The sequence below is a fragment of the Ammospiza caudacuta genome, chromosome 17 (assembly GCF_027887145.1).
Source record: "Ammospiza caudacuta isolate bAmmCau1 chromosome 17, bAmmCau1.pri, whole genome shotgun sequence".
In the NCBI taxonomy this organism is placed as follows: domain Eukaryota; kingdom Metazoa; phylum Chordata; class Aves; order Passeriformes; family Passerellidae; genus Ammospiza; species Ammospiza caudacuta.
In genome coordinates, this window is record NC_080609.1 from 15,352,275 (window position 1) to 15,379,477 (window position 27,203).

Consider the following 27,203-nt stretch of genomic DNA (forward strand, 5'->3'; position numbering starts at 1 on the left):
CCTCATCTTTTTTTTTTTTTTTTTTTTTTTTGGTAAGATGAATTTAGCATTGTTTAGTTATTAAAAATACTGGTTTTTAATATTGAAAATAAAGCATTTAATATCAGCTGCCTGGGCTACAGGTGTTTGCTGAGCCTCAGAGGCAGGTGAGAGCTGAGCTGCAGAGGAGCAAGATCAGGGTTGGAGGTGACCCCATTTGGGAGTGAGTCAGAGCCAGGGACAGGGTCGAGGTGAGAAGTACAGCCTTTATTGATATGATCCAGATGGGCTGATCCCTGCTGGGGGTCCATCCCCCAGGACAGCAGGGATCAGCTGTAAGGCCCAGGGCTCAGAGCCCCTCACTCCCCCCTGTTCTCCTTAGCAAAGCATCCTCCCACCCAAACTGGGAGTCACTCCCGTCCCCCAGCCACGGGGGGAGCTCAGCACTGGTTTGGGGCAGCAGCATCCCCAAGCAGGGTGTGACAGGAGGCCACAGCACCCCGTATGCCCCCCAGGAAGGGCAGGAGCTGAGCTGGGCCCTGTGCTGGGAGAAGGGGGGACAGAGGGACAGCCCCAGTGATCCCCCTGGCCCCGGCTCGGGGGAGGCAGCTCCAGGCTGAGCCTGGCGGTGGCGGCAGCGCGGGTGCCGGGCTGGCTGTGCCAGGGGGGCCGTGCCAGGGGGGCCATGCCCAGGCACCAGGTGCCCCCCACCTTAGGTGGGCGGCTTGCGGAACACGCTCCAGGCGTGGAAGCAGCGGGTGAAGGGCCAGGGCTCGTTGCCTTTCCGCACCAGCCGGAGCTTGCGGGGATGGGTGGGGTCCTTGGAGCGCATGTGCTGGATGTAGACCTGGGGCAGAGCATTGCCGTGGGGTCCTGGCCTTCACCCACCTCTGGGGTTGGTATTCCCCAGCCCAGAGCTCTGCAGCACCCAGGTCAGGGCCCGAGGGGAGATGGAAGTGCCCAAATCCTCCCCCACACAGCCCAAGGATAGAGGGAGGGTCTTACCTGGCACGCCTTGAGGCTCAGCTTGATCTCCACCTGGCTGGTCTGGGTGCCCACCCACATGTAGACCTGCAGAAAGGATCAGCAACTGGGCTCAGCCCACAGAGCTCCTGGAATTTCTGGGCCCAGGAGAGCCTCATGCCCCCAGCTCACCTCCCGCCCGTTGTCCAGCAGCATGATGTCATCATCAGCCAGGTCATCCTGGCAGAAATCTGAGCACTTTTCTGACACGGAGAAATAACCTTTCTCATTGGAGCATCTGCAGGGAGATGGACAGGGACAGCATCAGGCATGAGTTTGTTAGGACTCGGCTCATGCAGAGGGCAGGGATGTGATGGAGCAGCTGTTCTGGCTGGTTGGTTCCCAAAGGGGATGGGCTGTGAGGCCAGTGCCCACCTGAAGAGCCGTGAGTGCTTCATGTAGTCAGCATCTTCATCGTAGGGCTTCTGGCCCCCAATGCCCACCCAGAAGAAGTTCTCAGGTTCTTCTCCCTCGTTGATGACCTGAAAGGGCAGGAACAGGGCTGAGTGTGGCCTGGGTGGTCAGTGTCACCCAGGTAAGGTGGCACTGAGCCCTGCTCACCTGTTTGCTGTAGGAGTCATCAAACATGTGGTTCATGATGTCCTCAGCCAGCTTGGCCTCGTCGGGGTCAGCTGCCCGGCCCACCCAGGTGTAGACAATGCCCTGGTTGTCCGTGCTCTCAAAAGGCACCTGGGGGACAGTGGGGTCAGGGCTGCCCAGAGGGGCAGGAGGGCCCCCAGGCAGCCCTGAGGATGCTCAGTACCTTGAGGATGAAGCAGAACTCGGAGTTGAGCAGAGCAGCGTCCGTGTTGATCTGGATGCACCTGGAGATTGGAGCCCCCAAGGCACAAATCAGGGAGAGCTGGCAGCTGTGCCCACCAGCAGGTATCCCAGGTGGATGTGGCACCCCTGGGTGCTGCCTGGCACTGACCTGGTGCAGAGGGCCCCACCGTTGGTGCGGATGTGGTACAGGCTGGGCTGGGGGGTGCTGACCCTGTCCTTCCTCTTGCCCCGGTGAATCACAAACCTCCTCTTGAAGTGTGAGAGGAACTTGGGGTTCTCCTGCTGCTGGGTCATGCGCACCACCTGCACAGGGGTGGGGGTCAGCAGGGGCATTGGGACTTCCCTAACAGCTCCAAGCCCCAGCTGCATCCCCCTGCCAGCTCTCATCTCTGCTGCTGTCCCCTGCCTCAGCCTGAGGGGCAGAGAGGGGATGGAGAAGAAGAGAGGCAAAGCTGGGGCACCCCTGTGTCACCCCCAAACTGTGTCACCTCCAGCTTGCCACGGAAGTGACTCTCAAACTTCTTCTGGAGGCTGAAGGTGAAGGTGAGCCAGCCCATGTTGGAGGCCTCCCGGCCCTGCCAGAAGTAGACGATGCACTGGGAGTCTTCCTCAGGCTGCTTCTCCTCCTCTTCTTCCTCACCCTCCTCTTCCCCTTTGCCTTCACCCTTCTTCTTTTTCTCCTCATCCTCCTCGTACTCCACTGGCACCCAGTACCTGAGGGTGGGAACAGGGAGTGATGTGAGGGATGGGACAGTCAGGAGGACTGGGCAGGGACGTTGGGGACAAGGTGGTCCAGCGGCCCCCGAGAGGGGACAAACCAGCTGTCACCTGCACAGGAAGACGTAGCAGTCATGGGTGTGGAAGTGGCCAAACTCCTCCTCGGGCAGGCGAGTGAATTTCTTGCCCTCCAGCACGAAGCCCTCCATGCCATCCAGATCCTCGTTCCACTCCTCCATCAGCTGCTCTGCCTGTGGCCCCACGAGCTGCGTCAGCCCCCAGCCCCTCCATCATCACCCAACCCCACACCATGAGGGATCTATGGGGGTGCCCAGCCCTACCTCGCTGAGGGGCATGGGGGGCTGGCGGGGGAGGAAGAGCGCGGTGAGGTCGGCCTTCATCTGGTCCTTCTTCTCGGCGTCCTTGCGCACCTTGCCGGCCAGGCCCCCGTCCTGCAGCACGGTCTCGGCGTTCCGGGTGTAATCCACGCGCAGCACGTCATCCCAGTTCTTGAACTTGGACTTGAACACCTGCAGCACACAATCACTAAGGCTGGGAAAGACCTCCAAGATCATCGAGTCCAACCTGTGACCCATCCCCGCCTCATCAACCAGGCAAAGAACTGGGTGCCACATCCAGTCGCTCAAGGTGTAAACTGGGGAGCACGTAACAGACCCTCGGACTCAGCCCCCTCCCAGGCACCCAGCACCCATCTGAGGGGTCCGTGCCCCACCTGGCACTCGGTGCCCTCCAGGTTCCTGGTGACCATGGCGTGCTTGGGCCGGTGCAGCATGGTGCACAGCTCCTGGCTCAGCTTCAGCGCCGCCGCCCGCACCAGCCGCGAGGATTTCCTCCCGATCCAGATGAAGACGTCGGACCAGCAGTCCAGGATGTACACACTCTTGGTGTCCAGCAGGCTCTGCAGCTGAGGGCACCACAGCGGACAGGGGTCAGGCACCTGCAGGCTTTCCCAGCTGGAAATCACCCTGCCTGCTCCCAGCAGAACAGAGCATCCCCCAGCCAGGCGCTGCTGGCTGAACCTCCCTCTCCCAGGGCACGGCTGGAGGCACAAGGGGCATGGAACCTGTCCCACTGGTCAGACTGGGAGAACCTCCCCGCCCCATCCTACCAGACGCATCTCTGGCATCAGATCAGCCTTCAGCCTCTTCTTGTGCTCCACAGAGAGCTTGTAGTTGATCTGGGGAAGCTCCAGGTAGCCCAGACCGAGGCCAACCTTCAGAGAGGATGGGGACAGAGGTAAGGGGGGGCTGCAGGACCTCAGCAGGGCTGGTGGCCCTATGGATGCAGCTCCCCACCTTGTACAGCTTGGGCTTGTGTGGCTGGAAGTCATCAGGGACACAGGGTCGGATCTCCTCGGGCTGTCCCCCCAGCACCTCCCAGAATTCGGGGGTCTCCTGGCCCTGGGTGAGCAGTGTGATCTCGGCCTTGCCCTTCCGCTCGTTCTTGTTGATCTTCTCAGCGAAGAGCCTGCAGTGGGAGCAGGTGAGATGGCAGCTGGGCTCCCCACACCCCAGCACCCCCACCAGCCCTACCTGGCCTTGGTGGTGCTGCTCAGTGTGGCCTGGCTGCCACGCCACACCAGGAGGTCGAGGCCGTGGTCCAGGAGGAAAACAAACCTGGTGGAGAGAGGTGAGAGGAGTCAGGAGAGAATGGGGTGTGCTGAGCATCCTCCCCATCCTGGGGGTCCCTCCAGGGCACCAAGGAGGGTTGGAACCCATATTTTTGTAGAAAGGTGCTGGCATAGCTCATTTGCACCACAGAACTGCAGCTGTAATGTCTCAGGTGGATCCTTCTAAACGTCCTAAAGGTCCCTCTGTCCCCTGGCCACTCACCGGGGGTCCAGCGATGTCCCTTTCAGTGCCACTGGCTCCAGCTTGACATTCTTCTTCCCATAGACACGGTAGAGCCTGGGGAAGGGACAGCCATGGTGGGACATGGGGCACTGCCTGCCCCACACATCCCCCCAGCCCCTGTCCCCAGCTGTACCTGGTGACATACTGCGTGTCCTCAACGGTGAAGAAACCGCTGGCCGTGCCACCCTCGATGTAGGAGATGTCATTGTCAAAGACCTGGGGGCAGGGAAGGGGTGAGGGTGGGACAGGAGGGGTTGGGGGCTACAGGGGAGCTGGGGGTTGGGCTCACCTGAAGGAACTCCTCACTCTCATCCCCCATCTCCTCCCGGATGCTGCGGCACTCAGCCCCCAGGTAGTTGCGGAGGTTGACGGCGTGGATGGCTGAGCAGGCCTTCTTGTCCAGTGTGGCCTCCTGCCCGATCCAGTAGTAGATCTCCCAGTTCAGGGACCCATTCTCATCCAGAAAGGTCTGGGAAGGACAGGGTGTGAGATGGGATGGCTGCAGCTCCAGGCAGGGGATACAGGAGACCCTTGGTCCTGCCTGGGTACCTTGAGCACGATGTAGCAGTCGGCTTCGTAGAACTTGCCGTGGAAAGCCTCGTCCACCAGCGTGGGCACAAAGTTCTCAATCTGCCAGACACAGAGGCCAGGCAGCTGCCCCACATCCTCACTGAAGAACTCTGAGTAATCCAGCTGGGGCTTCTCCAGGCCCTGGTCCCAGCGCCGCGTCTTCAGGTCTGGCGCCTTCGCCTCCCCACTCTCCTGTGGGACAGGAACGGGTCAAATTAGAGACAACCAGAACCCTGCTGGCACCCAAGGTAGGCCAGGGACATTGTGATGCTCTCAGGTCCCCTCTCCCACCTCAGACCCTACCTCTATCTTCTTATTCTTCTCCTGGGCCACATCCGACATCCCCTTCAGCACCTGCTTGGCCTGGTCATCCTGAGCAGAGTCCTTGCGCCGCCGCAGCCGCATCTTGCGGGCCAGCGGGTCCTTGGTGCTGCTCCCTGGGGACACAGGGACAGGGTGAGAGGGGCACCCTGTGGAGCAGGGCTGGCTGCCCAGGCTCTGCCAGGGCCGTGCCAAGGCAGGGGCTGCGTGCCCCCCTCCCTGCAGGTGTACCCGCAGCAGCAGCAGCGACGGTGGCGGGGGAGGCGCCGGCCAGGCGGAGCTGGTTCTGCAGGGAGAAGTCGATGTTGTACCACTCCGAGGAGCGATCCGCCGGCTTCGGGGGCATCACCAGGCTGGGGTTCTCTCGCACGTCCAGGATCTGCAGGGAGGGCACAGAGACCTCGGTGAAGTACCTGCTCACAGGGACATTGGAGTGTGGCATGGGATGGAGACCTCCAGAGCACTCCAGGCTTTGGTGAGATGAGGGGATGCGGGGGAGCTCCACGGCCTGCCTGGGCTGAACCATGGGGCAGGGGCTGGCCCTGAGCTCCCCTGCCCTCACCTCATCCAGCCCACCCTACAGCCCTGGGGTCCCAGGGGAGTGCTGGGGCTGTGGTGGAGCCAGCCCAAGGCAGAAAGGTTCTGGGTGCTCACCTCCAAATCCGTCAGGAAGTGGATGGCCTCTGGCAGGGTCACCAGGCGGTTCTTGTTCAGCACCAACTTCCTCAGCTTGGAGCACCTGTGGGACAGTGATGATGGTGACCTGTGACCACACAACCTCTGTGGTCCCCTCCTGGGGACACAGCAGACCCAGCTGTGTGTTCCTTACCTGCACAGGCTCTCAGGGATGAGCTCCAGGTTGTTGTTGGCTGCCATGAACTCTTCAAGGTTGGTGAGCTTGCCAATGCCCGAGGGGATCCCATCAAAGTCCAGCTTGTTGGAGTTCAGGTACATCTTCTTCAGCTTGGTCAGCTTACAGATGGCCGACTGGGGAAGGGGGAGATGGTGGCGTGAGGGAGAACCATGGAACCACGAGCAGGGGTAGCACTCAAGGGCAGGGACGTACAGGTAAGGAGGTGAGCTGGTTGCGGGACAGGTTGAGGGTCTCCAGCTGGGTCCACTGGTCGATGCAGAGGGACAGCTCTGTGATCTGGTTGCTGCTGAGGTTGAGGCGCCGCAGGCTACCCAGGGTGTAGAGACACTCGGGGACACGGCTGAGGTCATTGCAGGACAGGTCCACATCTGGGGAAAGAAAGGGGGTGACACCACTAGCCAGACCAACACTGGGGCTGGGAGAGCCCCTGGAGGGCTCTGTGGGTGCCCCAGCCCTACCTGCCAGGTTCACCAGGGCCTCCAGGCTGGTGGGCAGGTTGCTCTGCGTGCGCTGGGTGTTGCGCAGGTGCAGGGTCTGCAGGGCTGTCATGGCTGGGAGCTGCCTGAGGAGCAGGGAGAGCCAGAGGGCACAGAGAGAGTCAGGATGTGCCAGGAGCCTCAGTGCCAGCCCTGGCAGCCTGGGGAGCGGGGCTGTACCGGAGCTGGGCGTGCAGCAGGGGGTTGTTGTTGAGGATGAGGGTCTGCAGGTGCACCAGGCGCCTCATCTGTGGTGGGAGACTCTCCAGCTTGTTGTCACTCAGGTCCAGGTACAGCAGGTCCGTCAGGTTGATGAAGAGCTGGTTGGGGATGGTGTCAATGCTGCAGGGATATGGGGAAATTCAGGAGGGCCTAGGACCAGCACACCAGCCCTGAGTCTCCCTCCGGCAGAGAGCAGGACCCAGAGCAAAGTGACCAATGGTGGTGGCCATGGCCAGGAAGGGGAGGTGGTCACTCTAGCCTAGCCTCACCTGTTGTGGCCAAGGTTAAGGACCAGCATGTTCTTGGCATTCTCCAGCTCCCTGGGACACTCTGTGAGCTGGTTGTAGCTCAGGTCCTGGAAAGATGGGAGCACAAAGCCACTGTCACCCCTAGCCACCACCACCACCCAAACCTCAGGACTGGGGGGCATCTCCAGGGGCACAGCAGCAGCTGGACCAGCACACAGGGGAACCCAGGGAGCCCATCCATGGCATCAGCCTTTAAAGGAGGCATTGCCACAGGGTCACCCTGCTGACAGCCAGCTGCCCTGGAGCTCAGCCATGGGCTTGGGGCTGGTGCTCACAAGGAGCACAAGGGGCCACCAAGGTGCAGGAATGGGACCCAGGAGTCTGAGCTGGCTCCTGCATCAGCTGAGGAGACTGTGCACCCACCAGCACTGAGAGGTCATCCAGCTGGAAGATGTCATCAGGGACTCCTGAGTTCTTCAGGCTGTTTGCACGAGCCACAATTGCCTGCAAAGGGGAGAGAGGCAGGAATGCAGCTGCCTGCTGAGCCCTCAGGGTGCCCAGGTGTGATCTTTGTGTGCCCTCAGACCCCAGAGGTGCCTGGGGACCCCTGAGGAAGGGGGGGACACTCACCCGGAGGCAGGGCAGGCCGGAGAGCTCCCCATGGAGTGTGGTGAGGCTGTTGTGGCTCACAGAGAGGTGTTCCTGCAGGGAAGGCCCAGACAAGCCCCAGTGAGCAGAAAGAGGAGCTGGGGCTGTGCAGGGCAAGGGTTGAGCCCCTAGATTGATTGGGAGGCTCTTCCATCCCAGGAGAGCTGGGGACTTGTGAAGCCCTGTCACACACAGGGCTGCTGGCACACTCCCAGTTCCAAACTGGTTGGTGGCCCAGCGTGCCTGTGCTGCCTCCACATCCCTCAGCCCTGCTGTGGGGCGTGGGGTGCTCTGGGATGCCCAGAGCTGGCCCCCACAGTCCCTGTGCACACAGATCCCAGTCCCTGGAAGGGCCTCTCACTGGGAACAGGCAGCCGTGGGCACTGCTGGGGTGGGAGGAATTTCCCTGGGGAAATGTTTTGCTCTGAGCATCACAGCCCGGCTGTTGCCTGCTCAGGAACACAAGGCACTGGCAGGCCGTGGGTGGGATGCCAGGATTTCAGTCTTGCTGTGGCCCCCGAGCACCTGGCAGGGCTGGCACTGAGGGATTCCCTGCGCCTGGCACAGGGATGGGGACTCCTGGCAGCGTTCAAAGCCCTGAGTTTGTGTGGAACTGACAGGAGGAGGTCCCTGATGTGCTGTGGACACCACCAAAGCCAAGCGGAGCCACAACTCCACCAAGGGCCTGGTTGAACCACCCAAAAACCAAAGCCAGCTCCTGCTTTTTATATATTTCAGCAAAGGAGAAGGAAAAAAAGCCCCAAAAGCCTTGACTGTCCCCATTGTAACTATCACCCTTCCCTTCTGCTACAGGGTAGAGGATCTAAGCATGCTTTTTAATCTGGTTTTCTAGGAAAACAAGGTGAAACTGAGTCCAAGGCCACACCAACCCCACTCCTGACAGCTCCTGCATCCCATTTCAACCACACACTCAGTAGCTCAGTGCTATTATTAGACATGAGCATCTGCTGCTGAGCCATGAGGCTGGCAGGGATCCTGTGGGATCCTACAGCCCCAGCAGGACAGGGGAGCCCCGTTCCAGCCCAAACCACGGGGCTCACCAGCTTCTGGAGGGCAGCGAGCTCCTCGGGCAGGTAGCAGAGCCCCGTGCGGTTCAGCTTCAGCCAGCGCAGGCTCGTCATGGCCTTCACGTGCTCCGGGAAGTACCCGCCCTGCAGGGAGAGGAGGAGGAGGGTGAGGAACTGTCCCTCGGGATGAGGACCTGGGGACCTCAGTCTGATTGAGGCTCTCTGGTCATGGGAGGTTTGGGATTGAGCAGTGCTATGGGACTGGGAAGTGGGGGGTTGTGATGACCCAGTCATGAGGGATGGGGAGATGTGGGGATTGGGATCAAGCTGTCCCATGAAACTGGGAATTAGAGGGCTGGGATCACCCAGTCCTAGGGGATCGGGAGCTGGCAGATGGGAATCGATCATTCCGAGGGGATTGGGAGCTGGGGGTCATGGAGATCCAGTCCTATGGGATTGGGAGCTGGGATTGCCCAGTCCTATGGGATCGCCCAGTCCTATGGGATCGCCCAGTCCTATGGGATTGGGAGCTGGAATCACCCAGTTCTATGGGAATGGGAGCTAGGATTGCCGAGTCCTATGGGATCGGGAGCCAGGATCACCCAGTCCTAGGGGAATCGGAGCTGGCAGATGGGAATCAATCATTCCTAGGGGATTGGGAACTGGGGGCTATGGAGACCCAGTCCTATGGGAAGGGGAACTGGGATCGCCCAGTCCTATGGGATCGGGAGCCGGGATCGCCCAGTCCTGCGGGATCGCCCAGTCCTATGGGATCGGGAGCTGGAGGCTCGGCGATCACCGGTCTCTCCGGGACCCCGTGGACTGGGGGCCGGGTTGCTCAACCACAGCGGCTTGATAGGGGTCAGGGATCCCCCGACCCGGGTCGAGACTGGGACTGCCCCGGGTCACCCACCCCGGGCGGGGCCGGGCCCGGGATTCCCCCGCCCTGGGGGCCGAGCCAGGCCTGACAGCCCCGCGGGGCGCGGTCCCGCAGGGCGCTGTGTGCCGGGCGTGCCCCGCTCCCTCTCCCCCGCACCTTGAAGTCGTTGCCGCTGAGATCGACGCCGCGGACGAAGGGCAGGACGCCGGTGGCCGCCATGGCGGAAGGGCGGAGGGGGGACCCTGAGGCGGCGCCGCGCCCCGTCAGGCCCCGCCCCGTCAGGCCCCGCCCCCTGCCCCGCCCCGGCCGTGACGCACGCGGGAAATGGGCGGGGCCGGGCGCTACTTCCGCGCGCTGGTGGGCGGGGCCGCGCTGCCCGCGCCCCCATTGGCTGGGGCCGCGCCGGGGGCGCGCGGTGAGTGCGGCGCGGGGGCGCGCGCGGGCGGGCAGCGCCGGGCCCGGGCAGGTCCCGGTGCCGGTCCCGGTGCCAGTCCCGGTGCCGGTGTCCCCCTCGGTCAGTGGGGTCGGGGGGGCTCCCTTCCCGCGGTACCGCCCCGGTGCCCCGCGAGGCTTTGCGGTAGGGCTGGGTGAGGAGCGGGTGACCCTTTCCCGGCGTGTCCGGTCCTTCTCCGGGCTGCCCCTTCCTCCCCGGGGGTGCCCGTTCCCTGGGGTGTCCCTTCCTCCCCTGGCGCGTCCCTTGCCCGGTGTGTCCCTCCCCGATGTGTCCCTTCTCCTCCCCGGTGTGTCGCTCCCCCGGGTGACCCTTGCCCCCTGCCCGCACCCAGCCGTCCCGGCGGCGGCGGGAGCCTTTATCCCGGAGGAGAGCGGAGCAGCGGAACCCGTTGTTCCCCAAACCCCGCGGCTGTGCCCGTCCCGGGGTGCCAGCTCCCCCAGCCCGGGGTGACCCTCCCGTTCTCCGCAGGGTGACCATGGCGGCGTTTTGGCAGCAGCGGGGCCGGCGGCAGGAGAGCGGCGGGTTGGGCAGCGTCCTGGACGGGCTGGGCAGCGTGTTCGATGTGCTGCTGGCCAATGCCAGGCTGGTGCTGGGCGTCAGCGGCGCTGCCGTGCTGGCCATCGCCACGCTGGCCGTCAAGAGGGTAAGGCTGGGATGGGCATCAGGGCACCAGAAAGGTGCCCAGGAGAGCTGGGTTAGCCCCAGTGTCCCCCAAATCTCCAGGTTTGCTCCTGAGATGGTTCCTTGCATATGGCACAAATGGCACCAGTGCTGGCAGCTGTGCTGCATGTATCCCTCTTTGCCTGGAGCATTTGGGATACGCTTTCCCATCCCAAAAGGGACTTAAGTTGTATTTAGGTGTCTGTTTTCCATGTAAAACCTGCACAAAGACAATGTCCACATTTGTGGCTCCCCCCCAAACTGGGCCTTTTTCCGAGCAGAATCCTTGAGTAGGGCTGTCCCTCCCCTGTGTGTGCTCCAGAGGGGCTGTTGTCACCCATAAATCATGGAAAACAAAGACAACAACTTGTCCTCTTGGGTTTTTTATTCCCTCCAGCTGATCGACCGAGCCACCAGCCCTCGGGATGAGGGTGATCCCAAAGCTGAGCAGAAATCCCTGGAGGACAGCTGGCAGGACTTGGCATTGATCAAGACAACACCAAAACCCGCCAAGAAGCAGAGGAGGGAAGACCTCAGCGAGCCCCTGCTGTCTCCAGCCCGGCCCGTGGTGCCAGGTGAGGCTCTGGTGCCCGGGCAGGAGGATCACCTTGCTGTGCTCCTGCTTGGGTGGCCCTGCCAGAGCTCTGTGTTATTTTTATCTCAGTGTCCGGAAAGCCGACCCCACTGAGCCTGCCCTCCTGGGAGGCTCCCGAGCCTCAGCCCCTTTTTAGGCAATGCCTGTGGAAACAGGATCTCAGCAGGACCTGTGGTGACACCAGGGTGTCCTGGCAGGGCTGTTGGGGGTTGTTTCCTCTGGCTGTGCTCGTTTTCTGGGTCAGCTGTGCCTGCAGGAAGGTGTGCTCGGGAGCTGCTGCAGACAAAGTCTGCTTTGTCCAGCTGCCCATGGAGATGGCGTTTGTCCAAGTGGGAAACTGGCCCAGCTGGGTCCAGGGCATGTCCTGAGATAATGGCCCCAGAGCAGGACTGTGTGTAGGAGCCTTGTGTGAGGAGGTGGAGGGGCAGGCACTGATCCCTCTGATGATCAGTGACAGGACATGAGGGAACTGCAGGAGCTGTGCCAGGGAGGGTCAGGTTGGATATTAGGAAAAGGTTCTTCCCCCAGAGGGTGTTTGGGCACTGCCCAGGCTCCCCAGGGAATGGGCACAGCCCCAAGGCTGCCAGAGCTCCAGGAGTGTTTGGACAACACTCTCAGGGGCAGGGTGGGGTTGTTTGGGTGTCTGTGCAGGGCCAGGAGCTGGACTGTGGGTGATTTTCATGGGTCCTTTCCCACTCAGCATATTCTGTGATTCTCTGACTGTGGCAGCAGGTCCCTTGCCTGGCTCCCATGCCTGGCTGAGGAGTGAGGCTGGGAACAGCCAGGGTTTGGGGTTGGTTTGGGCTCTGCATGGCTGAGAAGTGTTCTTAACATCAGTGGGCTCAACGGGGGCTCATGGTGAGGTCAGTGTCACCTCCAGAGGGGTGGGCTGAGAGCTGGGCACCCACCTTGTGCTGCTGAGGGTTTCAGGTGATGTGCTCAGAGCTGTGACTTCTCCTTTCCCTCCCCACAGATCCCAGGGGCCCCTCTGCCCCTCTGGGGGCTCCTCAGGTGCAGTCCAGCCCGCTGCGCTGCCTCACGCTGCAGGAGAAGCTCCTCTCACACAGCAGCCAGCTGGCCGTGCCCGAGTTCCAAGTGTCCCTTGTCCCACAGCTGGCCAGGAGCATCTGCAGCCAACTGCAGAACTTCCTGAGGAGCAAATTCCCAGAGCTGCCCTTCGGCCGCCTGTCCCTCAGCGGGGCCCTGCTCGATGGCCTCGAGGTGCTGGCAGCTGACCACGTCCACCTCATGCTCCCGCTGGTCCTCGACTCCGGGCTCTGGAGCCTCATCTCAGGGGAGGACACCGTGGTGAGAAACCCCCAGTACTGGATGATCAAGAGGATCGACCTGGGCTATTTCCCTCGTGGGTGCAGCCCCTGGGACAGGTTCATGGTGGGCAGGTACTTGTCCTCCAGCGTGCTCAACGAGACCCTCCACAAGCTGCTGGTGGCCTCCATCAACTGGCCTGCCATCGGTGGCCTGCTGGGCTGTGCCATCCACCCCGTGGTGGCCTCCCGGGAGCTGAAGCTGGAAGTCAAACACGATCAGGTTGATCTCAGCATCACCCTCTTGCCAGTGGTGGAAATGGAGGACAAGGTTCTTCTGGCTGTTCCTCCTGAAGGACCGGTGGAAAACCTGTGGCTGGAGAGCTTTTACAGGGCGGAGGTGTCGAGGCTGAAGGAGCTGGATGCTGCTGACTCCGGGGCTCGGCAGCTCTGCCTGCGCATCCTCAACGGCGTCTGCAAGAGGCAGCCCAGGCTGCACAAACTGGGGGGCAGCCCCCTGAGCCACCTCATCCTGCAGCTCAGTGACACCACCTCAGACTGGGCACAGGAGAGCCTTGCTGACAGGTTCCAGCAGGTGCTCGAGGAGCTGGTGGCTTCCCTGGAGAAAGGAGTCCTGCCTTGCTATTTCAACCCCAAAATCAACCTGTTCTCGGGGCTCTTGGAAGAGGAAATTGATGAGATGGGCTTTGTGCTCTACAGGGCCATAACTGAGCCAGAGGTCCTGCTGAAGTGACGGGAGTGTTGGGAGTTCCTGAACGTGGGGTGTTGCTCCCCTGCCTGCTGCTCCCTGCTGTGAGGGCTGTGATGCTTCTAGTTGACTAGTCAGTAAGAGGCAAAGTTCTTGCACTTTATGAGGAAAAAACCCCATGTTTCCTGTGTGAATAAAATGTGCCTGAGCAGAGGTGGGTGCTGGCAGAAGGAGCCTTTGGCTCAGAGGCTCTGCTGAGCCCGGGGTGAGGGCAGCCCACACCACACACGTGAGTTCCTCTGCTGGGAGCCCAGTGAAGCATGTTTGGGCTCTGGCTCCAGTGTCCTCTGCCTGTCCCAGCTGTCAGGTTCCCCTCAGGCTCTGGGACCAGCTGGAGCTGGAGGGGAGCAGCCCCTTCCTGCTGCTGTGTCCTGCTGACCCCTCAGGTGCCACGTCCTGGGTTGGTCCTGTCACCAGCAGCCTGTGTGGCCTCACTGTGCCAGCACTCAGGACAGGGGGGAGCCTCACCCACCTGCAGGGTTTTGCCAATCCAAAATAAGCCCTGTGGGTGGTACAGCCATAGCAAATGGGGGTTTATTCCTTGGAGACTCTTCCAGCTGCCAGAAAGGGTGAGCTCAGCCCTACCTCTCTGTTCTGACAGTGTTGATGCTGCCCCAAAGAAGGGGCCCTTGTCCCATGCAGTGTTCCGCTGGAAGATGTCCTGAAAAATCGCTGCTGGCTCTGGGGAAGCTCCTGGTTTCAGCTGGAGGCTGTTTGCCCTCCCCAGTGGGTGGGTGGCTGCCAGTGTCTGTCTGCAGGTACCTGTCCCCTCCCAGTCTGTCTGGTCACCTTTTCACACATATAATGCTGCTGTCTTGAGGTCCTTTTTCCCTGGAGCACCCTGGAATGGGGTGGGGAAGCAGGGCAGGAATGATGTTGTGAGCAGACTGCTTGCAAGAACTGAAGTGGTTTATGCTTTTTATTAAGAAGATATATTTTGGTTGGGTATTTTGTTGGTTTTTTTTCTTTTCCTTTGAGTGGCTGCTAGTAGGGTTTGGTCTGGCTCTAGTCCCAGAGAAAAGCAATTTATTCTTGTATTTAATGGGAAGAGCTGGTTTTGCTCGTGGGTGGAGCTGGAGAAATCCTGTGGACTTCACTGTGAGCAGCTGTTGTGGTTTAGTTTTCTTTACAGCTACCATCTTGTTTATGGGAGGAAAAAAACCTGCTTTTCCTCCCAGTCTGACAATTCCTTTGTTCCTCCAAACCACTTCCCAGGTGTTAGTGATGAGAATAAACCTTCCCTATGCACACTGGTTCTCTGCTGTCAGCTCTCCTTTGTCTCCTTTCCTCTGCTAAGGGTTGAAGTGACTCCTCAGCTGTGTGGCCTTCCTGGGAACGACCTAGGGCATGTCCTGGAGAGCTTGGTGATGGTTAGATCCCATCCTGCACAGTCTTCCTCATCCTCCTCCTCCTCTTCCAAAGCCCTGAACCCACAGAGTGCCTGGCTGCAGTGTGGGAGGTGTCTGGACACTGAGCTTGTACCACTTACAGGGCTCAGCTGAGCATTGCCCAGGCTGAGACTCCTAAAGCTGCTCCTGGCTGATCCAGCAGCAAGGTTTAACCTCTCCCTGTGTCCTGCACAGCTGCTGCCATTCCAAGGTGTCTGGCCAGGCTGCTGCCCTGCCTTGGCTCAGTGACTGCATTCCAAACCTTGTCATGTTGGTATTTTTAGGCCACGGCTGTTGATGGTGGGAGTGAGGGCTACAGGGAAATGCAACCCAAATTCTCCTGGCTGTCTGCATGGATTTAGGCCTGACAGCAATGGACTGCTGCAGGGGTTCAGGCTCTCTTTCAGAGCTGTGGGCTCTGCTTCCAGCTGCCCTCCAAGGGCTCCAGCCCATCCCCTCAGTGCTGGCCCCAGGAACTGCTCTGTGCAGGACCCTGAGCAGCACTGGAGCTCCTGGCAGCAGAGCACACAGCAATCCTGCAGATTCCCTCCTTTGATGAACAGAGGAAGCCCCAGCAGCGAGGGAAGAGGCAGCCTGGCTTCCCAGGGAGTTCAGTCTGAACCCAGAACAGGAAAACAGAGCTTCTCTTCAGCTCAGCCAGCTCTGTCTGTCTGTCCCAGATCAGCAGATGCAGCTGGTGAGATAAAAACTTTTTCCCATCTCTTTGTAGCTCACTTCTAAATTGCTGTGGGGAGTTTCTGCCAAGAAAGCTCCTCTATTGTTCCAGTGATTGGAAAGAGCAAGATTTGGCTGGATGCTTTCACAGTAAAAGCTTCACTATTTGATGTAGGAAGAAATAATCAGGGAAAGCTAAGGTGTCACTGCATCAAATTTAAAATTTAAATAATATTTTAATAAGAAACTCATTTAGTTTGACAAAAATAACTTTCATCAGCTAGCAGCATCACAAAGGCATGTCTCAAAGTTTGAGGAAGAACTTGCCTTCAAATTCAGGAACCATCTAAAATGAAGGCTTTTCCTGAGCACTGCAGCTGAGCTCCTCCCAAGGCCAGCACCAGATCCTGCTCCTCTGCACCTGACCCTCCTTCACAACCCAGGTAAGGGTGACAATAAGGGGAATGTTGCTCAGATAACATCAACTGAGAAGGGAACTTAAATTCCACACTGTGGAAAGGCAGGGCCTGAGCAGAGCTTGGCAGCCCTGGTGTCTGATCCAGCTTTTCCCTGCGTGGAGAGGCCAGGAACAACACCAGGATGGTGCAGGGGATGATGCAGTGCAGTTTTCTCCACAGACTCAGCTTCCAAGTGCTTCCTTGAAATGTTCAGACCTTCCCAAACTGCTCAGCAGAAGAGCAGCTGGAAACAAAACCTGGCAGTGGAACCACTTTTCCAAGCTGGTTGAACCCTTGCTGAAACAAATGGCATCCCTTGGCAGGAGCAGCCTGCAGCCAGCCCCTCCAAAAATCACTCAAGGGGCTTGTTCCCAAAGTCCAGTTCCTTGTGCAGAGTTCACATTCCTGGTCCTTGCAGGCTCTCAGAGCTCCATCCCAGCTCAGTGGTTCAGAGGACAGGTTTTCCTCGTGTGCCCAGGCTGGTGGCAAATGCTGCAGGTCCGTGGCTTCTTGGCAGCAGATACTGAGGTGAGATTTCCTGGTCTCTTGGCCTTGCTTCCCAAGCCTCTGGAGTATCCATTGCTGCCAAAGTGGTTCAAAGAGTCATCTCCAGAAGGGCCTAGAGATAAACAACTTGAATTTAAGGGTCTTTGAAAACATAAATAGGTGAGAAACACAAGGTAAGTTCAAAATAGCAGATCAAAGATTCTCTGATTATTCCTGAACCTGCATTTGCTTCAGACTTGTCTGAACAGTGAAATGTTACCCATTTGTCTTGCAGCATTAGAGACCTGTGGGAACAGCACAGGGGAAGCTGATCTGCCTGCTTGGATGCTCTGGTCTGCAGCTGAAGCAGAAACAAAACATGGCAGAGAAGAACTTGGGGTCTAAGTAGTCTTGAAAGTTTGATTTTACCCCTTCAGGCTCAATGTCTGAGGAGGGAGATCTCTCACAGACCACATCTCCCCCTCTGTACCTGGTTATGTCCCTTTTTGTCAGTTCTCTCTCTTTTGCACCCTTGTTTTGTCGTTATTTTTCTTTTTGGCATCTTTCTACACAGTTTCATCTCTGATCAAAGCTCCAGAATGACTTGCCCTTTCCCTGTACCCCCAAACTGGGGCAGAGAGAGCAGCACAGTTTCCCTGGCATGCCAGGTAGGTTTGAATGTCTCCAGAGAGGGTCACTCTGTCACCTCCCTGGGCAGCTGCTCCAGAGCTCTGCCACCTTTAACGTAAAGCAGTTCTTCCTCATTTTGAGGCCAAACTTCTTGTGTTTTAGTTTCTGGCCATTGCTCCTCATCCTGTCACCAAAACAAGCCTGGCACCATCCTTCCCTGAGATATTTACAAGCATTAATGAGATCCCCTCTCAGTCTTCTCTTCTCTAGACTAAACAGGCTCAGCTCCCTCAGCCAGAAAGATGCTTCAGAGCCCCCACCACCTTTGTGGCCTGCCCTGGACCCTCTCCAGCATCTCCTTGTTCTGCTCAGCTGAAGAACAGCCTGCAGCCATGCAGTGTGCCCCCAGCCCAGCCATACCTGGTGCCACGTTCTCATCTGCCCACTGGAAGAAGCCACACTGCTGCTCGCGGGGCTTGGGGCAGGTGTGGAACTGCCTCCCCTTGTTGGGGCCGTCCTTCTGCACGGTGCGCGTCACCGCGGGCTGGTCACACATGCACACCGTGCCACCACCACTGCCACCTCCAGTGTCCCAGCTGCTGCTTCCCAGGGGCTCCCTGCCTCCTCCTGGCCTCTGGAATCCTGCTGGGGTCCTTCCAGCAGCGGGCTGGAGCGGCGTGGAGCTGCCTCTGTCCTGTGGCTGCTCGTCAGCCCAGAGGAAGAAGTTGCAGGAGCCGGAGCCGCACTTGTAGAACTGGCGGCCCTTGTTGGGGCCGTCCTTGCGCACGGTCAGCAGCAGCGCCTCGCTGCCACAGTTGCACACCACAGCATTGCCATCGTCTGCAGCAGCTGGAGGAGCAGCTGGAGGAGCAGCCCTGGGGGTCCTGGAGGAGTTGATGGAGAGCAGGTGTCCCCGTGCCTGGTTTGAGGTCCCCCTGGCTTGCCTGGTCTCGCTGCTGGATCTGTTCAGGGAGTGGTTGGCCTGCAGGTGGTGCCCGGGTTGGGGGGTGGATGGTGCAGGTTGGGATGATCTGTGCAAGTACTTGAGGTCCAAAAGCTCTTTCAGCATCTCATCACAGCCTCCAATGCAGCCAACGAACTCCAGGGGCATCACAGGGGGAACACTGCCCTTCTTGAATTTAAACTTCAGTCTGCAGGGAAAGGAAGAGTCAGTCTCCCAGTTTCTCATCAACAGACCTCAATTTATACTTGGGCTTTTATTTATTGTTTTGACTCTGCTATATGGAGGCCAGTTTCCCCAAGCCCTCTTCTTTCCATCCCCAAGCCAAGTGCTGCCCCAGCTTTCCAAGACTGGAATGGAAAATGGTTGCCCATCCTAGCCCATGGAAGTAGCATGACCTACCTGTGAACTGGATGGGGTTTACACACATCACAGATGCTGTCATCCCTGGTCACATCCACCACGAAATCAGGGAACCAGACTGCAGTTTTACAGGCTGGATAGCCCATGCAGCTGAGGTAGAACCTGCCGAGGCACAAAGGCACTGGATGAGGAAGAGGCAAACTCAAGACAGTTGGGGATCCCTTCTCGTGTCTTCTCAGCCATCAAAAATTGTCAAAACTGCAATTTTACAGGGGAAATACCTGAGAAGAGATTCAGCTGAGTCCACACAGCTCATGTAGCTGGTGGAGTCAGCAAGCTGCAGCCCAAGGTTTCCAAGCTTTCACCAAAGGAGGTAAAAATGAAAGCCTGGAGAAACACAAACCAACACAGGAGGCTACAAGAGGGAAGGTCACCAACCCGCCGTTCTTCCTGGTCTTCAGGACCATGTCACTGTTGCACTGGGGACATTTCCGAACAGAAAGGGGCGTGGCTGGGTACACCTCATCCTGCTCTGGAACTTCTGCAGCTTCTCCCAGATACTGAGCCAGGGCCTGGTCCAACCTGTAAAGAAATGAGCAGAGCAATCAGGTGCTGCAGTGACTCAGAGCCTGCTGCCCCCCACACAGCCCCTCTGAGCTCCTCCACGAGCACATTGACTCAGCACCACGTTTCTGGAACAGGAAAGGTGTGGGTACAACATCAGAGGTCATGTTGCCATCCCCAAATTTAATCTTAACTGCTCATCCTGGTTTAAACCCTTGGCTGGGAGGAACTCCTGACAGCATGCCAGGCTTTGAGTCATCCTTTCCCACACAAATACCATAACATGGGGGGCAGAGCTCCAGGGAAAGAGTGTGACAGGATCCCCCACTCCAGGCTGAGCCCCAGAAGATCAGCAAGCACCTCCCAGCAAAACAAAGCAGAAGGAAGAGGGCAAAGAGAGGACTCACTTGTTGGCTCTGGCCACAGCTTCAATGAAGACTTGCTTGTACTTCTGGACCTGCTGCTGCAACACTACAGATTTGTCTTTCTTCCCCTCACAGATCAATTTTAGATCAGCCTCCAGCTCAGCTCGAAGGTCAGGCTTGGACATCTCGTAGCCCATGGAATCATAGCCTGAGGAATATGTGGAATGGTGAGTGAAAGGAAGGAGCCAGTAAGGCCTCTGGCACCTTTGTGAGGGCTCTCTGCTCACCTTCCACCAGCCCCATGCCCAGCTGGCCGGGCAGGAAGCGCTGATCTGCCGTCAGCCCCACGTACATGCGCGTCTTGATTGTCTCGATGTGCTCGGCGTGGGTGGCATCAGTCCCTGGAAGCAGAGAGATGTCAGCCAAACCAAGAGGCAAGAAGTGATTTCCCCTATGCCCAGAAACAAGGAAATAACTTGTGGTGAGGAGCAGCACTGCCCTTGTGCCCTGCTGGCCCTGAGGCCAGCAAGGTGCTGGCAGCACACCCTGAACCCAAAATTTCCCCCCTCCCTGGGTACTGGAGGCTCCTGAGGATGTTTGGACTTTGCCCTTTATTTCCCTTTTTTCTGTACATTTAAGTAATTTCTTATCTACAGCAACATTTGGAGAATTCCCTGGGGAGAATTCCCTCTGCCAAGAGCAATAGGCCACGCTGCCCAGTACTGACCAATGCCGTGTTTTTCCATGAGAGCAATGAGATCTGCTTCTGTGAGGAGCAGGGGAGGACTGGTTTCCCCATCCACCATCTCCACCGTGGTGGGCTGAAAACGAGACCCTTTATGATACAGAGGGATAACCTGGAGAGAAGGAGAGTCTCTTTGAAACTGCTTCCTGGTCCATTCAGGACAAAGGCTCTGAGCCAAACAGCCAGAAATGGTCAAAAGATGCTGTGCAGAGAGATCTAAAGTTGGCAGTGAAGTGCTACTTCAGCCTCTCCCACTTATGTTACTCAAGGGGATTACCTTATCACTCCACTTGTCATAAGGATACACTTCCAGGTAATTTCTGGCCAGGATCATGAGTCCTTGAGCAATGAATTGCTCGTTGGCAATGTCGATCTCCACAGTTGTTTCCTGTCCTTTGGCATCTTGAGAGCAGCAAGCCAGGAAGTGGCGCACGATGAACTCGTAGAGTCTCTGCTCATTGCCCTGAGATCAACCAGTGAGAAGGGTGAGTGTCCTCCCAGATTAACAAGACATCACAAATCAGTGGGGTCTCAGGTGAGGATTTTGTGCTAATGATCACGTTAAGATTTTATCTTTATTTATTAAGCAACACAACCCATCCAGTTCCCTCTGGTTACACCCACCTGCAGGTTGCTGGCATATTTTGTGGGGTGAATGGGAGGGTGAGCCTGATCAGATTTGGTTCCACTCCGAGGAGTTGGCCCACCCTCATCCAAAATCCTCTGTGCAAACCCTCCCCAGTTTGGGTCCCGTGTTTGCTGTTCTACCAAGGCAGACAGGTTCAGCTCCTTGGGGAAAATGTTGGTCTCAGTTCGAGGGTAACTAATGAACCTTGAGAAGAAAGACAGGAGAGCAATTTGAGAGTTGCTCCAAGATCCTTCCCATTTCTAACAAAAGGCCATTTAGTTTTAGAAGAATTAAGTTTACCAAGCCAAGTCTTGCTTTCTTACCCTTTAGTATAGAGTTTTTCTGCTATTGTCATTGTTTCCTTTGCATTTATTTTCAGTTTGCGGGAAGCCAATTTTTCCAGTTCCTGCATTGGGAAGAGCCAGAAAACCCGAAAGTATTAGTGGATAATTCAAAGCAGTGAGTAAAACATCTGTTCAAAGCTCTTTTCAGAGAAACCCTACCCAGAGTTCAAACATACCACAGTGTCCAGGGGCAGGGGCCTCCATTTGCTCTTTGGCTTGCTCACAACATCAACAACAGTCGCTACCGGATCCTAAACAGAGTAAGCAAAACCCACATATCCTTCAGGAGTTTACACAAACTGTTCTTTAAAAGTCTTGAGCAAGACAGATACAGGGAATGTTTGGCTGAATCTGGATTATGCAACTATTTACAAGCTTTCCTACCTCCATACACATCTGGTAAAGGACCAGGCAGGCCGTGTGATTGAAGAGCCGGTTCCTCTTCCAGTTGAAGACCACGCTGCCATCCTCATGGTCGTGGGTCACTGTGAGGGACAACAGAGCTGGCTGATGCAGGAGCCACAAAATGGAAATACCACAAAGGAGCTTGGAAACCTTCCCTCTTTGCTCAGTGTTCATGGCAGAGGAAGAGGAAATTATCTCCGGAGTGTTTTTGTGTCAGTTGCTCCAATGTTTTTCCTTTTTATCCACATCAAACCCTTGAAGATGGAGCCCAGGAGTGTTTCCCCAAATATACCTTTAATTTTGTAGAAGGCTTCAGGAACAAAAGCCTGGATGGCTTTGAAGCGTTCAACTACAAATCCCAGTGTGGGGAACTGGCAGCTGCCATAGCTGATCAGCTGATCTGCTAAAATATCAGGGAAGATCTTCCGCAGCCTCAGTGTCTGGAATCTGGTGAAGGCAGCACCTGAGGGAACAAAATAGGCACCACAACTGAATATAACAAAGCTGAGTGATAATCACAGTACTTCAAATATTTTTAATATTCTGAGCATTAATTTTATAATACTCAGTTGAAGAAGCTTGTCAGTGCTGCATGACCTATAAATTTAATATTTGCTTTAAGGAGAAATTTCCTCTTTTCAGGAGGATTTTCTTCACAGAAGAGGCTTTTAAACATTGGAATGGACTGCCCAGGGAGGTGGTGGAGTCACCATCCCTGAAGATGTTCAAGAAACAACTGGATGTGGCATTCAGGACTCTGGTTTACAGGAGGGGATCAGTCACAGGTCGGATTCGCTCTTGGGAGTTGATGATGCTCTGATTCAAAGAGCACACTCCCAGTAAAACATGAGATGTCTTTTAGTCATATCTGATCTAAAAATCAGTTTCAAGAGACTACACAGGGCATTTCTGCCTTGAGCTGAGGTTCCAGTAAGAGATGTTTACGTGCCTATCCTGAGGTCCAGCTCCTGCCTGACGTCCACGGCGTCGCTGGTTCTCTGGTCGGGCTGGGTGAGGTTCTCACAGGCTGCCCTGACAGCGTGAGGGGTGATCTCAGAGAACCGTGCTCGGAACACCTGCAGGTTTGGCTTTACTGCACACACACACACAGAGAAATCACAGGGACTCCATCACCAACAGAAAGGAGCAGCTGATAAACACTTATAAAGAACACAAAACCATCTACCAAACAGCTACAAAGAACACAAAACCATTTTGGAGTCAGTTTAATTCCCTGTGTCTGCCTTGATGTATTTTAACCAGTGTTACGTCTTCAGGGGGCTTTGGCACTCTGAAGACAGGAATTTGAAACAATACTTTGGCTATTTTCTATAAAATTCGGAAGTCATCACCCTGCTCTGAGTCAGAGTGCTTAAGAGAGCATGCTCTCAACTGATTCTACAGTGTTCCAACAGCTGGATGCATTTCTGGCCTAGCATGGCCACCTTATTAGAATTAGCCAGCATTTAACCTGGACACAATAAAACTGAGAATTTTCCTCTGCTGAAGGAGTTGTTAAACCATTAATGGAATCAGAGTGGATGGAGATGCTCTACACACCAGCTCTGCACACGTGGATGATCTCAAAGCCAATGTTCTCTCCTTCTCGGTCGCAGTCAGTCCAGATCACCAGGGCTTGGCACTGCTGGATTTCTCGTTCAAGGGTTCTCTGAGAGGAGAAAAACAACACAGGGAGAACATTCCAGGCCACTTGCTCTGTCATTTCATTTCAGAATGACTCACTGAACACCAAGTGCAATGTGTATCCATGGAGATGGGTTGTTGCAATAACATTTTGTAATTGTGTGTCTCGGGAGATCAGGCAGCTTTTAAAAGAATTGAGTCATTTATTTACATCTAATTCTGTTAAAAAGTTTGGCTTGGAGCAGGTTGTGCCACAATCTGTTTTCTAAAAATGTCTTTTTCTGTAGAACTGAGACACAATCATCAATTCCACCTTGTTGGAAAAAAACATTTCTATTTTTAGCTGTTCTTTCACTGCACTACTTGTACATGAACAAGAGTTTCAGTGCCACAAATGAACAGCATATACAGTCCTAGAAAATGTAGGAGCAATCTGCTAAACTGCAGAAATGTGGATGTTAAGGACAAAGGTAAGATCATCCCTCTGTCTGGGACAAGATTTGTTGAGCCAACCCCAGAGCTCAGTTTCAAAGTCTTAACCATTATGTACCTTGATATCCAGGTAATTTTCAGGGCAATACTTCTCAATTTCAGCATCAAAAAGAGCTAAAGGGTTGCAGCTATGCCTGGAAAACAGAGGAGAAATGTGTGTGTGCATCATATAAACTAAAACACTTGTGAGACACTAACTGGTGCTCTCTGAGTACTGGAATTAATGTATTTTATTACAGGCCTTGTTTCAGACAACAGAAATGAAATGCTGAGTAACATTTAAAAGCAGCAGAATGAAAAATCAGCCAGAGAAAACAGCAAATCTGGAAGGCAACAAGCAGTTTGTCCTGTCTGAAGCCCAGAGTACAAAAGGAGGTAAGGCAGGGAAAGCACCTTGCTTCCCAGAACAGCTCCCAGCTGAACAAAGAACACAAAACCATCCCATTTTGGAGTCAGTTTAATTCCCTGTGTCTGCCTTGATGTATTTTAACCAGTATTATGTCTTCAGGGGCTTTTAGCACTTTGAAGACGGGAATTTGAAACAATATTTTGGCTACTTTCTATAAAATTTGGAATTCATCACCCTGCTCTGAGTCCCTCCCTGCTCCTTTGTCTTTGAGCTTGCAGTGTCAAGGATGGGAACAGGAGGTGACAGGTCCTTCCTGTGAGGGCCAGGAGGTGACAGAGCCCCTCCTGTGAGGGCCAGGAGGTGACAGAGCCCTTCCCCTCCCTGCCAGGGACACGAGGTACCAACCATTTGCGAAATGGCATGATAAAATCATGAGCCAGTAAATGTCCTGACACGGATGTCATCACCATGGTAACGTTCTGCAAGAGACACAGCAAGGAAATTAGTGCCCATCACTCACCAAAAACTACCCACAGCCCCAAAATCCCCCTTTGGTTCTCAGTTTAAATGATTAGTGACACCTTTCTCCTGTTAATCCCAGAATTGTTTAGGTTGGGAGGGACCTTAAAACTCATGCAGTGTCACCCCCTGCCATGGCAGGGACACCTTCCACTGTCCCAGGCTGCTCCAAGCCCCATCCAACCTGGCCTGGAACACTTCCAGGGATGGAGCAACCATCATAACAAGCTCTATCCATGGCCTTATCCTCAATTTTTGTAGGAAGCTCCCAATTCTAAACAGCAACGTATTTTTGACTGACATAAAACCAGAAAGTTAAAAGATTTAGAGCAACAAAACAGGTGGTGGAGCAAAGGAAACAACATCTGACTTTTTCTCATCTTTGGGCAGAACATCCCCGTATTTTTTAACTCCTGAGAAATGGCTTTTATTAATTAGTATTTGTACTTCATTAATCCAGCAGCAGATGGAGAGAGAACTCTTACCTGGCCAAACATCTGGTAGTCATATTCATAGATTTTGTTGAACTTGGAAAACCCTTCTCGCTGGAAGGAAAAGGAGAATTCCTGAGTTTCTGGATTTTCACAGGACACAAATTTTTAATTTTTTTTTTTAATTAAAATTTTTAACAGGAAACAAATCCATCCTGCCCCACTTTGTCCACACTGGGATGGAAATCTCCTGTATCATTTATGGAGGCACTGAAATGGTGATTCCCAAGGTAAGAAGATTTTAAACCATTCCTGAAGGTGGTGCCAGGGTTATCTCCTCATGAATAATGAGGAACTGATTTATTTAATGGGGCTGGCCAGTTTTTAGAAACTCCTATCTTGTTCCAAGTGACAAGCAGTGTCCCCAAGGATACCTCCCACCTAACTGGGACCCATGGAAGTTTCTAGATTGTGTATTTACTGCTTTTTTCACAGAAGCAGGATGATGTCTTGATTGGCACTGTCAGCACCCAGGTTCTCAATAACACCTCTTAATCAAATAAAGGGGGTTGGAACCATGTGGGGGTCAGCCTCTTTTGCCAGGTGACAAGGTGAGAGGGAACAACCTCAGGCTGTCCCAGGGAAGGTTTAGGCTGGACATCAGGAAGAATTTCTTCATGGAAAGGGTTACCAAGCATTGCAAGTGCCCAGGGAAGTGGTGGAGTCACCCCCCCGCCAGAGGTGTTCAAGGAACAGCTGCATGTGGCACTCAGTGCTCTGGTCTGGGTGCCAAGGTGGGGATCATGGGCTGGACTCAATAATCTCAGAGGTCTTTTTCAACCTCTGATTCTGGTCTAGGAGCACCTTGGTTTAGAAATTCTTTAGTTTGGAAACAGGAAGTGATTATGCAAACTGTTACCAGAGCAGCAGAGAGTAGAAATAATTGAATTTTAGTTCTCCAAACTACAGCCTGTTTTTGCTTTATTTGGTGACCTCCAGTAAACCCCTGACACTGCTGGTGCTGCAGAAGTGCTGCTTTTAGACAGGGAGATGCATGCCAATGGATGGTGTCCATTTCTGAAGCCCTTGTCAGGAAGGACCCAGGGAGCTCTCACCATGGGAAGGCAGAGGGAGCTGAATACCCACTCTGCTTAACCCACAAGGACCTGGGACTCCCAAATACATTCGGGCCAGTGATGTTTGTCCACAGAACATTCTTGTACCCTCGTGTGTCCAGGGACAAAACCAGTACCAAGTGTGCCATGTGCTGATGTGAAGTGGCCATGCCAAGCTCTGCTGAGAGTGCTGGAGCTGCCATACACAACACAAACCCGCCCCACCCCTGTCTCCGTGCCCCAGGGGGCAGCACGGTGTGGCCGGGCCGTTCCTACCCGCCGCATCCTCCTGTTGGAGAGCAGCTCGGCGATGCCCCGGGCAGCATCGTTCTTCTCGGCCACGCACAGCACCTTGCGGATCCTCTGCAGCGCCACCTCCTCCGCGGCCCGCGAGAAGCAGCGCCAGGGCTGGGGCAGCATGCTGGCCCTGCGGAGCAGCTGCACGGACACGTTCATCACAGGGGCTGAGGCCAGGGCATGCTGCTGCTGCTGCTGCTGCTGCTGCTGCTGCTGCTGCTGCTGCTGCTGCTCCGCGTCCCGGGCCGGTGCTGCTGGGATGGAGAGAGCGCCGGGGTCACCGGGAGGCTCGGGGCAGCCCCTCGGGGATGGAGAAGGGGCCACCAAGGGCAGCCTCCCCTGCAGGCACAGCTGTCGGGGGTCCCGCAGCCCGTCCCTTGGTCCTGTGTCTTATCTACGGCAGCGCAGTCCCCTCGTCACCCCCGATCCCCCCTTGGGCTCTCCCTTACCGGGGACAGCGCAGCCCCCTCATCATCCCTGCTCCCTCTCGGGCTGTCCCTTACCCAGGGCAGTGCAGTCCCCTCATCACCCTCGTTTCCCCCCTCGGGCTGTCCCTTACCGGAGTAGCGCAGTCCCCTCATCACTCCCGATCCCCCCCTGGAGCTGTCCCTTATCGGGGGCAGCGCAGTCCCGTCGCCATCCCTGCTTCCTCTCGGGCTGTCCCTTACCGGGGGCAGCGCAGTTCCCTCATCACCCCCGATATCCCCCTGGAGCTGTCCCTTATCCAGGGCAGCGCAGCCCCCTCGCCACCCCCGATTCCCCCTCGGGCTGTCCCTTTCCCTTTCTCTTTCCTTTCGCCCTTTTCTCTCCGTTCCCCCCTCACCTCCCAGACCTCCCGCGCTCCGCTGTCGCTCTCCCTCACCGTCACGTCCTGCCGTAAAGCGCAGCCGCGGCGGCGCCACGGAACTACAACTCCCGAGATGCTCCGCGGCGCCCCTCCCGCCGGCGCTCCGCCTCG

The 27,203-nt window shown here is 56.1% G+C and overlaps 3 protein-coding genes across 3 annotated transcripts; 1 reads left to right on the top strand and 2 right to left on the bottom strand.

Moving 5' to 3' along the window:
* Positions 1 to 243: 243 nt before the first annotated feature.
* On the bottom strand, positions 244 to 9,910 carry FLII (FLII actin remodeling protein). Its single transcript, XM_058815785.1, has 30 exons — positions 9,800 to 9,910; positions 8,797 to 8,907; positions 7,718 to 7,789; positions 7,511 to 7,591; positions 7,109 to 7,194; positions 6,798 to 6,959; positions 6,600 to 6,703; positions 6,334 to 6,509; positions 6,097 to 6,254; positions 5,922 to 6,006; positions 5,499 to 5,646; positions 5,250 to 5,383; positions 4,926 to 5,138; positions 4,666 to 4,845; positions 4,510 to 4,592; positions 4,356 to 4,430; positions 4,056 to 4,139; positions 3,819 to 3,990; positions 3,632 to 3,736; positions 3,236 to 3,427; positions 2,844 to 3,032; positions 2,614 to 2,753; positions 2,274 to 2,499; positions 1,934 to 2,088; positions 1,766 to 1,826; positions 1,564 to 1,692; positions 1,378 to 1,484; positions 1,135 to 1,240; positions 985 to 1,050; positions 244 to 826 (listed from the first exon to the last, which is right to left on the bottom strand). Exons 1-30 carry the CDS (start codon positions 9,860 to 9,862, stop codon positions 692 to 694), a joined length of 3,798 nt encoding a protein of 1,265 aa, XP_058671768.1. The 5' UTR covers positions 9,863 to 9,910; the 3' UTR covers positions 244 to 691.
* A 209-nt stretch (positions 9,911 to 10,119) lies between these two features.
* MIEF2 (mitochondrial elongation factor 2) lies at positions 10,120 to 14,641 on the top strand. Its single transcript, XM_058816033.1, has 4 exons — positions 10,120 to 10,220; positions 10,566 to 10,740; positions 11,155 to 11,332; positions 12,326 to 14,641. The coding sequence occupies exons 2-4, from the start codon at positions 10,573 to 10,575 to the stop codon at positions 13,369 to 13,371; spliced, it is 1,392 nt and encodes a 463-aa protein (XP_058672016.1). The 5' UTR covers positions 10,120 to 10,220; positions 10,566 to 10,572; the 3' UTR covers positions 13,372 to 14,641.
* A 1,176-nt stretch (positions 14,642 to 15,817) lies between these two features.
* Positions 15,818 to 27,107, bottom strand: TOP3A (DNA topoisomerase III alpha). Its single transcript, XM_058816085.1, has 20 exons — positions 27,069 to 27,107; positions 26,225 to 26,496; positions 24,888 to 24,947; positions 24,289 to 24,362; positions 23,593 to 23,668; positions 22,959 to 23,067; positions 22,348 to 22,491; positions 21,691 to 21,861; positions 21,378 to 21,478; positions 21,170 to 21,244; positions 20,973 to 21,055; positions 20,646 to 20,853; positions 20,299 to 20,484; positions 20,004 to 20,133; positions 19,564 to 19,677; positions 19,319 to 19,484; positions 18,786 to 18,929; positions 18,387 to 18,509; positions 17,444 to 18,174; positions 15,818 to 16,526 (listed from the first exon to the last, which is right to left on the bottom strand). The coding sequence occupies exons 2-20, from the start codon at positions 26,402 to 26,404 to the stop codon at positions 16,348 to 16,350; spliced, it is 3,054 nt and encodes a 1,017-aa protein (XP_058672068.1). The 5' UTR covers positions 26,405 to 26,496; positions 27,069 to 27,107; the 3' UTR covers positions 15,818 to 16,347.
* Between the last annotated feature and the right edge of the window lie 96 nt (positions 27,108 to 27,203).